The sequence below is a fragment of the Nannobrachium achirus genome, assembly GCF_963921795.1.
Source record: "Nannobrachium achirus genome assembly, chromosome: 17".
Taxonomy (NCBI): Eukaryota; Metazoa; Chordata; class Actinopteri; order Myctophiformes; family Myctophidae; genus Nannobrachium; species Nannobrachium achirus.
This window is the reverse complement of record NC_137824.1, coordinates 43,437,953-43,451,601: the sequence shown is the minus strand read 5'-3', so window position 1 is coordinate 43,451,601 and position 13,649 is coordinate 43,437,953. Positions and strand designations below refer to the sequence as shown.

Genomic DNA, 13,649 nt, shown 5'->3' with positions numbered 1-13,649 from the left:
CCCCCAAACACAGCCTTTCACCAGGATGAGAATATAAAAATAAATGCAGGCTATACAATAAAAGTCTAAGAGCATCGTTCAATAACATCACATATTAGTATTTAAAACTAGAGCAGACAGGTGACTGCCTGTGGGATTGTTTAATATGTTGAGACAGACTGTAGGGAAGCTGAAAGGAGACAGCGTAGGAGAGACAGGATTATGGTGGGTGGTTTGTTTTACTTGCGTTGGACTGTTGGCTCACTGAAAGAAAAGGACAAGCCAAAATGGCTGCCAACCTACTTCATACGTGCTCGCTCCTTTTCCCATATTTTCTGTATTCTAACCTCTCTCCCTTTCTCTCTCTCTCTCTCTCTCTCTCTCTCTCTCTCTCTCTCAGCAGAATTAAAACAGTTAATTAGAAAAGGAACAGGAACCACAATGAGCACTAGCTGTAAATCTAGTCTATAGCCGCTTTCCAATCCGAGGGGTTCGCACTTTGAAGTGCGCATTTGACGTCACTGGGCCCCGCCAAATAGCAATCTACAAGCTCACAATGCGTTGCGTTGCGACGCATTGTGAGCTTGTAGATCTGTGACCAGTGACGTCATAGCCCTTGAAATGCGCACTTCAAAGTGTGAATCCCTCGGATTGGAAAGCGGCTTATGAATGTAAATCTAATCTCATCAAGGATTCTATGCTACTTGTTTTTGTCCGGGGTGGTCTGTCTTGTCCGTGATATTTCCCAAGTAGAGTTGGGTCCTCTGTCCCGTATGATGATGCCCAGAGGTGCCAGGTCCTTCCTCAGTGCATCACAGGCTTTAAGGAGGGGTATCCTATCCGAATAGGATGGAGGTTTGGTTCCAGTGGAGCCGGTCTCCTGGGGGGTCAGGGAAAAGGCTCGCACGCGGCCCCGGAAGTGGGCTAGCTGCTCCACCACCTTGTTCAGGGTTCCGGAGGAATCCACAGTGCTGCCCATCCTCCTGTCCAGCAGATCGATCCCAAGCTGCTCAAAGAGTTCTCGGACATAGGAGATAATTGCCCCGAACACAGCGGTGCTTTGAACCCGTCCCTCGGGCATTGCGGTGGGTTGAAGTTGGCAGTTGCCGTGGTGAACCAGGTTCATAATGGCACGCATGGCTCTCGGTGTGTCAAAGTCATCTGCCAAGGCTGCTAGAACGCTCCTTTTGGTTTCAGCCAACCTCTCCCACAGAAGTCCCTCCTGTATTGGCTGACACCGAAGCTCAGCCCTCATGTAGGCCTGGGCACTGTGGATGAAGTTGACCACAGTGTCCAAGGAGCATTGTGCCTCATTCATGCTGGCATCACTGTAGTCTATGGCTGATCTGTATTTTGTCATGAGGCAAAACATCCGGAATTCATGGGCAGAATAGGACTCAAGGAAATCCTTTATAGTAATACAGTTCTTTAAGGATTTTGACATTTTATCAGCATTGCCTTTTAGATGCAGATGTCCGGAGTGCAGGAAGTAATTCCCCCACTGCCCACACTGATGGTAGGCCTCGCTCTGGGCGATCTCATTCTCATGGTGGGGGAAGGCCAGGTCGATGCCTCCCGAATGGATGTCCAGCTGGCTCCCAAACACAGAACTAGCCATGGTGGAGCATTCAATGTGCCAGCCGGGTCGTCCTTTGCCCCAGGGAGACTCCCAGTAGGGTTCGCGCGGTTTGGAGCTCTTCCACAGAGCAAAGTCCCGCACGTCACGTTTATCTGTGTCCCCAACTGGCTCCCCCTGTGGTTCAACGGCACTCACAAATTTACCATAACGATCTCCAACGGACTGGACGTCAAAATAAACATCGCCGTTTTTAACGGCATAGGCATGTCTATTGCTGATGATGCGCTCAATAAACGCCACAATCTGAGGCACGTGCTCAGTGACTCTCAGGTACACTGCAGGAGGGAGCACGTTTAACGATAACATATCCCTTTTGAACTCCCCCTCGTACATTCGTGCTAGGGCTGTTGGGGACATATTCTCCGCAGAACTTCTGCTGATGATTTTATCGTCTAAATCAGTGATAACCATGGCATGGACCACGGTGATTCCAAAGAGCCTGGATAATATCCTCTGCAGGATGTCAAATCTGACATAGGAGCACGCGTGGCCGAGATGCGCGTGGTCATAAACGGTGGGTCCACAGCTGTACCAGGTGGCTACTCGTTCCCGTGCCAGTATGAGCGGTTCTTTCCGCTTGGTGAGGCTGTTGTAGGTCTTCAATCCTGTGTCGAATCCAGCGGGCGGATGCCACTGTTTACCTGCAGCAACTGTACATGCTGATCTGCAAATGACTCTTATTGACAACTGACAGACTGTCTGCCATGATGACCTGCTTCTATTGGGCCACATTGTTTTTAGCGTGAACTGCTCATCTTGTCACTGTCTCCCTCAAGCTCATTTAGAATGTGACAATTCTACTTCTTGATCAACATTAAAAGTACTCTAATAATCACCATATATGGAGATCACAGGGATCTCCATATATGGGCATAAAGGGGATTTGTTCCCCCTGGCATCACAGGGATGTCTCTAACAGGGCATCATCTGGGATACAATCCCTTAACACTGTGATGTCACCTGTTTATGCCCATATATGGAGATCTCTGCTCTGAGTATCTGACATCACCTGTGATGTCACCCGTGACCCGTGATGCCACAGTGATGTGTCAGGGGAACCACAGTGTCAGGCGTTACTCGTATACATACATACGGACAAGCTGTGCAGGTTCTGACAGTAAACTGCGACCTACAGTCGCAATCAAGTTCTCCTCAAAACTTTGGCACCAGTCTGTGATGTCAGACAGTGATGTCAGTATGAAGGCATACGGTTACCATGGCGGCGAAACCATAGCCAAAGAAAGGTTCATTATTTCTTGGCTTGAAGCGAGCCCACACTGTTTCGTAGGAACAGTATTTCTAGTTTTGTTTATTCTCGTTAGTTTATTCCCGGCCGCCTGATGACTACAACAAACTACAATATGACGTAAAATTATTTCCGGATCAGAATCTCGAAAGTAATATTGATCCCTGGCTAGTTTGGCACAGAGTCATAAGAAGAGGAAAGCAATGGATTTAGCTGTTCGTCCAACAACACTCCCTGGTTGCTATCTTTAAGATACCTCTTGGCCATAGAGTTAGGAGTTCTCCTTATCACTATGTGACTGGATGTTTAGTTTCCTCAGCTGAACGGCCGGGAGCTGCATGATCTCTGGATCAAGTCATCCACCACGTTTTTGGTTTAACCTCACACAGACACAGTGGCTTTGTTTCCATTAAATTACTCTAACAAACGACTCACTCTCTAACATAATTATTGTGTTGTTGTTGTGCCAACAAACTGAATGGGGAACTAAATTACCTTTGGTTTCCGCGGCCTGCACAATAAAAAAACACAGTGTTTTAGTCTTTCTAATCCATTTCACTTCAGCTGGAGGAGCATTCTGGAGAGTGTGTTCAATTACAGTGATTGTACCACTACATATTTCTTTATAACGTGGAACTGAAATGCACAAACGCACGGCCGCAAGCACGAACGGACAGACGCACACACACACACACACACACTAACCCTTGTCCACAGACTGCTTTGCTCTCTGGAACGAACACCATCTATCCTGCACACCTGTCTGGTCTGACTCATTGTGTCCAACGTTATTGAGTAAGGAAGGTCAGAACACACCCAGCCTCAATAATCAAGCACAGAGCAATGGAGCCTTCTATTCCAGCTCCCGTTTTAACAGGAAAAAACTGTTCATTTTAATGACCTTCATCAAATGATAGCCTACACCAATTTCACAGCTGCTGAACACTAAATAAAAACAAACACACATCAGTGTGCTCCCTTAATCACAGGATAATTATTAATGACATTTATTAATAACATTTAATATATAAGTGTAATGTAATGAATGAATGTGCATTTGCCTCATCTCTCTCTCTCTCTCTCTCTCTCTCTCTCTCTCTCTCTCTCTCTCTCTCTCTCTCTCTCTCTCTCTGGCAAATTCTGATGTACAAATGAGTTAGTCATTAATCAAGTGTTACAGAGGAAGCTATAATTACGCGAAAAGGTTCCAGTGAGTTATGTGCGGCAGGTGCAAATTATGACACCAGCACTTATGTAGGCCTATATCTGGTGCGTCCATGCGTGGGTGAGTGTGTGGTTGAGTGCGTGCTAACGTGCTTGCATGTGTGTGTCCGTCTGTCCTTCTGTCCATCTGTCCGTTTGTCTGTCCGTGTGTGCGTGCGTGTTCTCTAGAACAGGGGTTTTCAAACTTTTGTGATTCAGGGCACCCCTGTAAATAACTTTCTCATCCACAGCACCCCTGAATTACACTGTTAATTTTTAGAATCTTACATCATATTGGAGAAATATCCGTTTCCATCAGAACTGACTGAAAATAAAGTTATACTTGACGTTTAAGCACTTGAACCCCAGCATCCCTATTATGGGGGGAAGGTTGTGACGCGTTGTGAGCTTGTAGATCTGCTATTTTTGGTGAAGAGAGGCGTCGTAGATGGAAAAAGAACTCATCAAGTACAGTGCAGGTCTGTTTTACTAAGCATAGTGAAGTGATATTGATGTAGTGATATTGATGAATTCCAAATATTATCAAATTATCTCGTGGCACCCCTGGACCAGCATCACGGCACCCCAGGGTGCCCCGTCACCCACTTTGAAAACCCCTGCTCTAGAAGGTTGTGTACAAAGGCGCTTTGTCTATTATCACTGTAATAAATTGTGGTCCCATTAATTACAAAATGAATGATAAAGTAGGGTACGTTCTCATTGGCTCTAACAAGTGAAGACCCGCCCTCACAGCGGTTGCAGCCAATAGCCGCTGTTTCCGGTTGCTTTGAATGAATTGGCCGAAAGAAACTTCGGACAAGTTTAATATATCAGTGTACAATTGAGCTGTCTGTGACTTAAGCAGTCATTAAACAATAGGTAGTTCTGACAAAGCAATCTGATTGGTTGAAATAGCTTTCTACCTGTGCGAATAATGAGCATTACCACACAGGTCGCTTGTTTTTATTGTTTCCGTAGGCGATGCCTTGTAAGCGGCTACGCTAGCACTGCAGTTTTCATATGAAGTTCGGGGACATAGTGGCAATAGCTGGCATTAAAAAATTACAAATCTCAATCGAATATCTTAATTACAATGAAATGAAGTTGACATGTTTTTTTAAGGGCAACTGTATTAATCGCAATATTACACTCGAGGGTCGTGCCTTATCGTGGTTATTGGCACGCCAGCCTTGATGCAGGAGCGAGCCAGGCGAGTTCCAGGCATGGCTGAAGTGCACACCCTGATAATACACACCCTCTTGTGTAATATTGTTTAATTATAGCACCATAGCAATTATATGAACCTTGCAGACAGGCAGGCAGGCAGGCGGGTCTCAACCGACTGGCAAACTTCCTCACATTTCTGCCACTAGTGAAACAGAATGTGTATGGTTTCCCTCCGGAGCTCTAAGGTAAATATTTCACACATCACACAAGCGTGTTTAAATAGATCCATTCCTCCTTGCAGAGGATCAGACTCAGATATTATACACGCCTACATGCACATGCCTATAGGCAGGCAGGCGGGCAGGCAGGCAGGCAGGCAGGCAGACAGGAACATACACACTAATGCCTGTACATAAGCAGTATGCATAATCTCATCATCATATGCATCCATGCATGGAGGCACATAAATAAATGCAAATGCATATTGGCATTGGTACAGACGCAAACATAACCATATTATAGGCCTATACTATAGGCACATGCATGCATGTGCACGCACTTCAGAGGTTGAGCTATAATGATTCTAGGCAGGCCAGCATGGTAATTAACTTTGATCTTATTTTAATGTTGTTATCAAAAACTGTGCTCTCTCTGCTCCCGCTGTGTTTCTCACTTCACACGCAGGATATTTTAATGCCACGACACAATTAAGACCTTCTCTTCATCATCTCCGTCACTCATTTACATAGTGTTATCTTTTCAGGAATCACAGACAAAACTCAAAGTGTGGAAAGTGTTTCATACCATGAGCTTTGAAAGCTCTCTGATGGATTATGTAACCGTTAGAGAGGTTTGTAAGAACTCCACCTGCCTGCTGTTAGACGGTGTAGGATAGACAGACATTAGGAAAGCTGACAGGGAGACAGTGTAGGAGAGGCAGACAGTAGGAAAGCTGACAGGGAGACAGTGTAGGAGAGGCCGACAGTAGGAAAGCTGACAGCTAGGGAGACTGTAGGAGATGCCGACAGTAGGGAAGCTGACAGGGAGACAGTGTAGGAGAGGGAGACAGTAGGAAAGCTGACAGGGAGACAGTGTAGGAGAGGCAGACAGTAGGGAAGCTGACAGGGAGACAGTGTAGGAGAGGGAGACAGTAGGAAAGCTGACAGGGAGACAGTGTAGGAGAGGCAGACAGTAGGGAAGCTGACAGGGAGACAGTGTAGGAGAGGCAGACAGTAGGAAAGCTGACAGCTAGGGAGACTGTAGGAGAGGCAGACAGTAGGAAAGCTGAAAGCTAGGGAGACAGTGTATAGGAGAGGGAGACAGTGAAAAAGCTGACAGCTAGGGAGACAGTGTAGGAGAGGCAGACAGTAGGAAAGCTGACAGGGAGACAGTGTAGGAGAGGCAGACAGTAGGAAAGCTGACAGCTAGGGAGACAGTGTAGGAGGGGCAGACAGTAGGAAAGCTGACAGGGAGAGACAGACAGCACATTTTCTAACAGGACATTAGCCTACTTTGAAAAGTTGTGAAAGTTCAGTGGATTCTTGATATCTTGACTCTTCTTCAGTTCAAACACAGTTTGCTCCCCCTATTCTTGTCCCTTGATACGCCAAATCTCATCAACGTGACATGTGTGTGGTGTATGAGTGTTAGGCTATGGTAAACAGCAAATGAACACATGGACACTGAAAGATACTGTCCTCATTAGTATTCCCATCGTCATCATCATCATCATCATCAACATCATCATCATCACAACTATTACTCACGCTTAAACACCATCCCTATGAAGACCACTAATTGGAATCGTCATGACGACCACTAATTGGCATCGGGCTGACAGACACTTGAGAGGGAGAGGATGAACCAAAACCACTCTGTCAAGATCTACAACCTCCCAGTGTTGCTAAGAAACGGCTGCTCTACAGTGTAATGTGCGCGTGCCTGTGTGTGAGCGTGCGTGCTTCTTGAGACTGACAGACAATACATACAGTTCTTCACTCACCCCCCCCCCTCTCTCTCTCTCTCTTTGTCATTGTCTCTCTGTCTCTCTATACTTGTTCCCTCTGGAACAGTGGAAAACATTTACCAAAACACCGTGCACTGTTGATGATGGATGTTTAACATCTATTTAGCACCCCAGACAACTTGTATAGGCTGTCTGCAATGAGACTGCTGTCGGCTTGCACACAGACTACTAATATCCTATTGCTGAGTGCTGAGGTTAGTTTAGAGAGAAACACATTTGCACTTTAACGGAAGTCCAATTTACCAGCTTGGATTTAAAATGCTGTGTGTGTGTGTGCGTGCGTGCGTGCGTGGGTGGGTGGGTGTTGCGTCTCAATGTAAACTGAGGTTGCTAAATCCCTCCACTCTCTCTTCCTCTATCCTCTATCCTCTAACCATTTAGACCCTCTATGCTTAGTAAAACAGACCTGTAGGCCTACTTAGTCACGTTGTGACGCGTTGTGAGTTTGTAGATCGGCTATTTTTGGGGAACCTTTTCGCAGAATAGTGATGCTGGGGTTCAAGTGGTTAAAGGTCAAGCTATTTTCAGTCAGTTCTGAGGGAAACGGACATTTCTCTGTGAAACCCTCACCCCCTATGAAGAACATTCATATAGGAGGCCCCACAGTGAATACTCGTATCCAGGGCCCAGAATTTGGTGCGACACCCCTGGGTGAAAGATGTGCATAATATTTGCGTAGCAGTGTAATGCAGGGGTGCCTATACATTTCTATTTATAGGGGTGCCCTGAGTCAAAAAAGTTTGAAAACCCCATCTCTATCCTCTCCTCTCTCCCTTCCCTCTCAAGTGACTCATCCTCCTTTCTCCCCACGGTCTCCTCTGTGTTGGCGGTGACTGCCATAGGCTGTCTCTTCCATGCCAGCAGCACGTCCATGTCCGCCGGCTCTTCGGCCCTCAGAGCTGAACGAACTACTTTCAGGGACAGCCGTAGCAAAGTGGCTTTCTGCCTTCTCCCTCTCACAGGGGCGTCAAATGGGTATGGCAGGGGTATGCATCTGCCATACCCTGGGTCCAGGGGGGAAAATAAAAGTTACATTTAAATATAAATCCATGAATGTCTCATCTGTGCTGGTTATTATTACAGTAGAATAACTACACATGCGAAATTTAACAAAATGGTCACTTTAACAAGGTATTGTAACGACCCTGCAAGAGATCAGGCCGTAACTCGTCATGCCAAGTGGGCTTGCCTTCTTGGCGTTGCGGGTTGCTTGCCTTGTCTGCTGAGTGGGAGGCTGGGGTTCGTCTCCCGTAGGAGGCGAGCTGCCTCACTCAGTCTGCTAAATGTTACATTGGTGTCGACAGGCGAACCCGTGGAGCGTGAGGGACGTGAGGGACTCGGCCGTGGGCAGTGAAGCGTGAGGGCGCGCTTCTGTGAGGAGGGGGTATTGTAACGACCCTGCAAGAGATAGGGCCGTAACTCGCCATGCCAAGCGGGCTAGCTTTCTTGGAATTGCGGGTTGCTTCGTTGTCTTCTGAGTGGGGGACTGGGGTTCGTCTCCCACTAAACTGCTGCTAAACATTACAGTATTATAATTATATTCTCCACACTTGTATTCTCCCCATGTTGACAAAATGGTATATTCCCAGGTTCCACAGGTCAGCTTCACAGGTGCAATGCATTACACATTTACACATTGTGGCACATTGTGGCACATTTACTAATTCCAAGTTTAGCTGCACTTGAAGAACCATTCCAGGCTGCCATATCCAGCTCAAGCAACCGTAGAAACCCGGGTACGAGGACTCCCATCTTTGCCATACCCTATAGCTTTTGCTGATCTGACGCCACTGCCCTCTCACTATCCACTGCTATACGTTGTTTTTCAACCACGCTAAGATTCAATCCTGTACCTCTAACCCAAGGAAGCTCTTGTGCACATTCATTATACACCATCTTGTCACCCCTCTTCATCCCTCACCTGTCTTCTCGACCCCATCTTTTCGATCTTGGTAGAACCAGTAGAGGAGCTAAAAGCATACCCTATCTTTATCATTGATTTTAAAATGAATTTGACTGTAAATGCTTCTGCAGCCCGCAGGAGGTGAAACAGCTGCTGGGCCATTGATGGGAAACTGCACCTTTAAGAGAATCACTTCCTGGGCTTCAAATCGAGCCGAGACTGCTTGCCTCCTGTTTCAACTGCACACACAAATGTGTGTACATGGGGCACGCACGCACGCACGCACGCACGCACGCACGCACACACACACACACACACACACACACCAGTAGGTTTATACTTTTTACACCACCAGAAACCAACGATACAGCAGAATAGCACGCTACAATGACAAAATGATAAAAGTCACCTTTCCGCTTAAAAATAATATGCTGGCTGTGAATTTGATTTCCTTTGTATGCGCACACCATCTGCTCTACGTGATGCATGCCGTGCACGCTCACACGCACCCACCCACCCACACACACACACACACACACACACGCACACACACACACGCACACGCACACACACACACACACATGCACACGCACACACCTGAACTTGCTGAAGTGCATGAAACAGTACAAAGTCTGACACAAAGGCCTGTGGACACAACAGGTCTCCTCTAAAGCTTGTGAAAAGCTGCAGCATAGAGACCACGTCCACACAGAGACGTTTTAAAATATGTCACTGAGACCACGTGTAGTGTATGTAACTGAGGTTTCAGTTACAAAAAAAGAAAAAGGGTGGAATGTAATAGATTTATATAAAACTGTTAATGTATGTGCAATGTGTATCTGTCACTCTTCACTGCAGTAAGTTAAAGTTACTTGACACAAAAAGACTGACTCAACAGCAGCTGTCCATCCGGACAGTTGCTCCTGCATGCTTCGACGTCATCAGTCCATATGGAAGACTTCTGTAAGAATAGACTTGTATCTTTAGCTATTCGTACTGATGTTCTCCTCACTTCACTTTCTCATCCACGGCATCCCTGAATTACGCTGTTACCATTTTTAGAATCTTACATGAAATTACGCGACATAAATATGCACATCTTTCCACCTGAGATACAGTAGGCTATGTCAGTGGTTCTCAACCTTTTCAGGCGGCGCCCCTCAAAATAATCATATTTTAACTGGGGACCCCTCCTCCACCCTGACGAGGCATTACATTTTGTATAACACAGTTCTATTGTGAAAATAGCAGATCTACATGCTCACAACGCCTCGCAGAACATGTAGATCTGCTATTTTCACAATTTCTGCCTCTAATATTAGACAATTTGGCCAATGTTTAATTTGTCGTTTTAGAGACGTATAAAAAGTCCTTAAATTGTCACTTTACAAATGTGCAGCTACCCTCTATACACTTAAACTTTATGTTGGTTTGTTTACTGTTGAGTGAGAAAATAATCTTCCACATTAAGTTAATCATCTGGGGACCCACCAAAATAATGTGGGGACCCCTCTGGGGGTCCCGACCCACAGGTTGAGAACCACTGGGCTATGTCACAGAGAAATATCAGTTTGCACACATGCCCACACACGCACACCCATGCAAGCATGCACGCACACACACCATGTGGTGAAGCCCTTCTGCCCACACACGCACACCCATGCAAGCATGCACGCACACACACCATGTGGTGAAGCCCTTCTAAGGTCGTGGTCAGTCGTTAATCTACATCTGAATGATTGATTGGCTAATTAGTTTTACCTCCTACATTTAACTTAAACCTTCTCTACAATTCACCAGTGTGAAATTTAACTTTAAACATATGAGGTGAAAAAAGTACTAATGTATTGAACTTCTTATTGCCAATTAACCTTCAAATCGAATTCCTCCTTTCCAATCAGGCTTTCCATTCACTCCCCGTTCATGTAATATTCATAGAGTGATTCAGTAATGCATCCATTGTGGCAGATAATTGTACATAATGTATGAGATACAGGGGTTAGTGTGGAAATTATGTTTCATTCTGCACATCAAAAATATAACACAAGCTAAATAAAACCGTGTATGTATTTGTATTTAAGTTCATAAAGTTAACATAAGTGTATAACTAAATGCATATGAAATTAAATCAAAATGTAAAATTTCAGGATTCCAATTAAAAAATAACAAAAGATAATTCAGGATTCCAATTCGAAAGTAGCAAAAATAACAGATCTGCAAGCTCAAAACGCGCCGCGCTGCGACACGTTTTGTACATTGTCAATGTTTTCTACTCTTACAGGAGATGAGAGGTTTTTACTTGACAGTAACAATATGCAAAGTGGCCCACTGGAGTGAGTGTGGAAATATAGTGGCCCTCTCCATCATCAAAGTTGCCCACCCCTGCTCTAACCATGAATGATGAGAGTGGCCTGACAGCTAGACCTAGCATGGACACATCCTCAATCACTGATGATAACACGCACGCACGCACACACTAGGTGGGTTTCCCTTTAACCATCCCTGTCACTTGCTCACCAAATCAAAATGTTCCATGTCTTTCATCATCTCTCTCTCTCTCTCTCTCTCTCTCTCTCTCTCTCTCTCTCTCTCTACCTATAAACAACTTACAGTTCATCCAAAGGTCAGAGACATCGTTCGTAGATGATTGATTAATAAAAAGCACTCTTCATAATGGTCGGGGGTGTTTTCAACAGCATATGATTCATCACATTTAACAAACGTGTCAAGCATTAAACACCATCCATGCTTTCAAATGTAAAGGTCTCAGGGAAAGTTAACTCTGTCTGTGCTTAAAGGTCTTGGAAGTTTGATCACTGATTGTAGATTGAATAATAATAAAAGAAAGAAAAAGAAAGAAAATCTTGACATCTAGCGATACATCTTTTCACCCCCCTTGCACATGTCACAAACACACACGTGTGCACGCCATGCACGCCATGCGCGCCATGCACGCAGGCACACACACACACACACACACACACACACACACACACACACACACACACACACACACACACACACACACACTATACCGGTATACTAATAGTGTGAAGGAGTGTGTGTTCCTCATTTGGTTTCAAAGCTGCACAAATCTTCTCTGTGTTTTTGTGCCATAGAGTTGAGGTTAAAGTCTGCTACATGCCCCAGATTTCCAAAAGTCAGCCAAACAAGCAGAAAGAATATCCATATTGGAGATGTTTATTCATATAGTCAATGCTGTTCCATGTCATAACACTAGAGAGCTGTTCTCTGCAGACAGGTGTCACATTTTCTTAGACCAACGTGAATCCAAGAAAACCCTCAGAGGGGTGACAATGAAACTAGGAACAGCAGAAGAAGAGTCAGCCATGCAGGTGTTATAACAATGGCTCACTGTGAGGTGTTGTGAACGACTCGGTTCCCCGGTCGATACTGTGTCTTCTTCTCGCACCAGAGATTTCCTGGCTGTGTATTATTGACTGTCTCTCCTACTGCAGAATGTTGGGTTGTAGAAACTGTCTGGATTCGCCTCAATTATCAATGTGAGTGTAAAAAGCAGTGTATTTTTCTCCCCAAATATTTGGGTAGGGCAACGTTCAAGTGGCATTTACAAACGCTTCCTAAACAGACACCCCTGGCGTACATTTTATCTCAGCGTTGATAAATGCGAAGGCTGAAATTTAAATAACACGCGCTTAAATATTCTCGAAACGCCCCGATTTTACAACTAGGACAACCTGAATACGACCTAACAACAAAAGAAAAGCCAATAGAAGAGAGCATCATTTTGGTTCACTGTAGAACCATTAGTATTCATTCTGTAAAGTAAGCTTGAAGCCTACACCACACCAGTCATTGTCACAAATGGAATATATTAATTTAACCCACTATTGGCGACGGCGCAGTGCGCGTTTTGAGTCCATGGTTACACAAAAAATAAGACCATGGGCTGCTATGCATGCCATGTTACTGACTGATACTGGCAAGGAGACAGTCATAATCTGAAGGTTTGGAGCGTCAGGTTTTATCCTTGACACATAACTCCATATAGGACACACTTTAATTGAAAATAATCCAAAAACGATTGCAGATCCACGGCCCAGTTGTTATACTTAGCAGGAAACTGATTCTCCATTCACTCCAATGTTAAGCCATGGAAGAAACTGCCCTTTTCTCTGATTCATTTCACAATTTACAATTTAGGCATTTAGCAGAAACCTTTACATTTCCCTGTCAGTCTGCACCCTATGATATTGTGCTAAAGCTTGTAGCTCCAGCCTAGTTGGACGTATGAATCTCAGTTTTTTCTTCACGGCTCATGGATTACTGCAGCTTAGATCGCGCAACCGTGCACGATGGACACCGTCCGAGCGCAATAGAAGGTAAGAAATGAATAAAATAGCATGGCAGGCAACTGGGAAAGTCGATTTTTGATCGTAGCAGTCAGTGAGTGAATTGAGATATTTACGGTAGGCCTACATCTTTTTCCCCATATTGCTGTCAT

At 45.1% G+C, this 13,649-nt stretch overlaps 1 protein-coding gene across 1 annotated transcript; it reads right to left on the bottom strand.

Moving 5' to 3' along the window:
• Positions 1-679: 679 nt before the first annotated feature.
• LOC308302498 (putative cysteine--tRNA ligase, mitochondrial) lies at positions 680-2,350 on the bottom strand (the record flags this gene model as incomplete). The annotated part of the gene is made up of 1 exon (XM_080746753.1): positions 680-2,350. The coding sequence occupies one exon, from the start codon at positions 2,348-2,350 to the stop codon at positions 680-682; it is 1,671 nt and encodes a 556-aa protein (XP_080602879.1).
• Between the last annotated feature and the right edge of the window lie 11,299 nt (positions 2,351-13,649).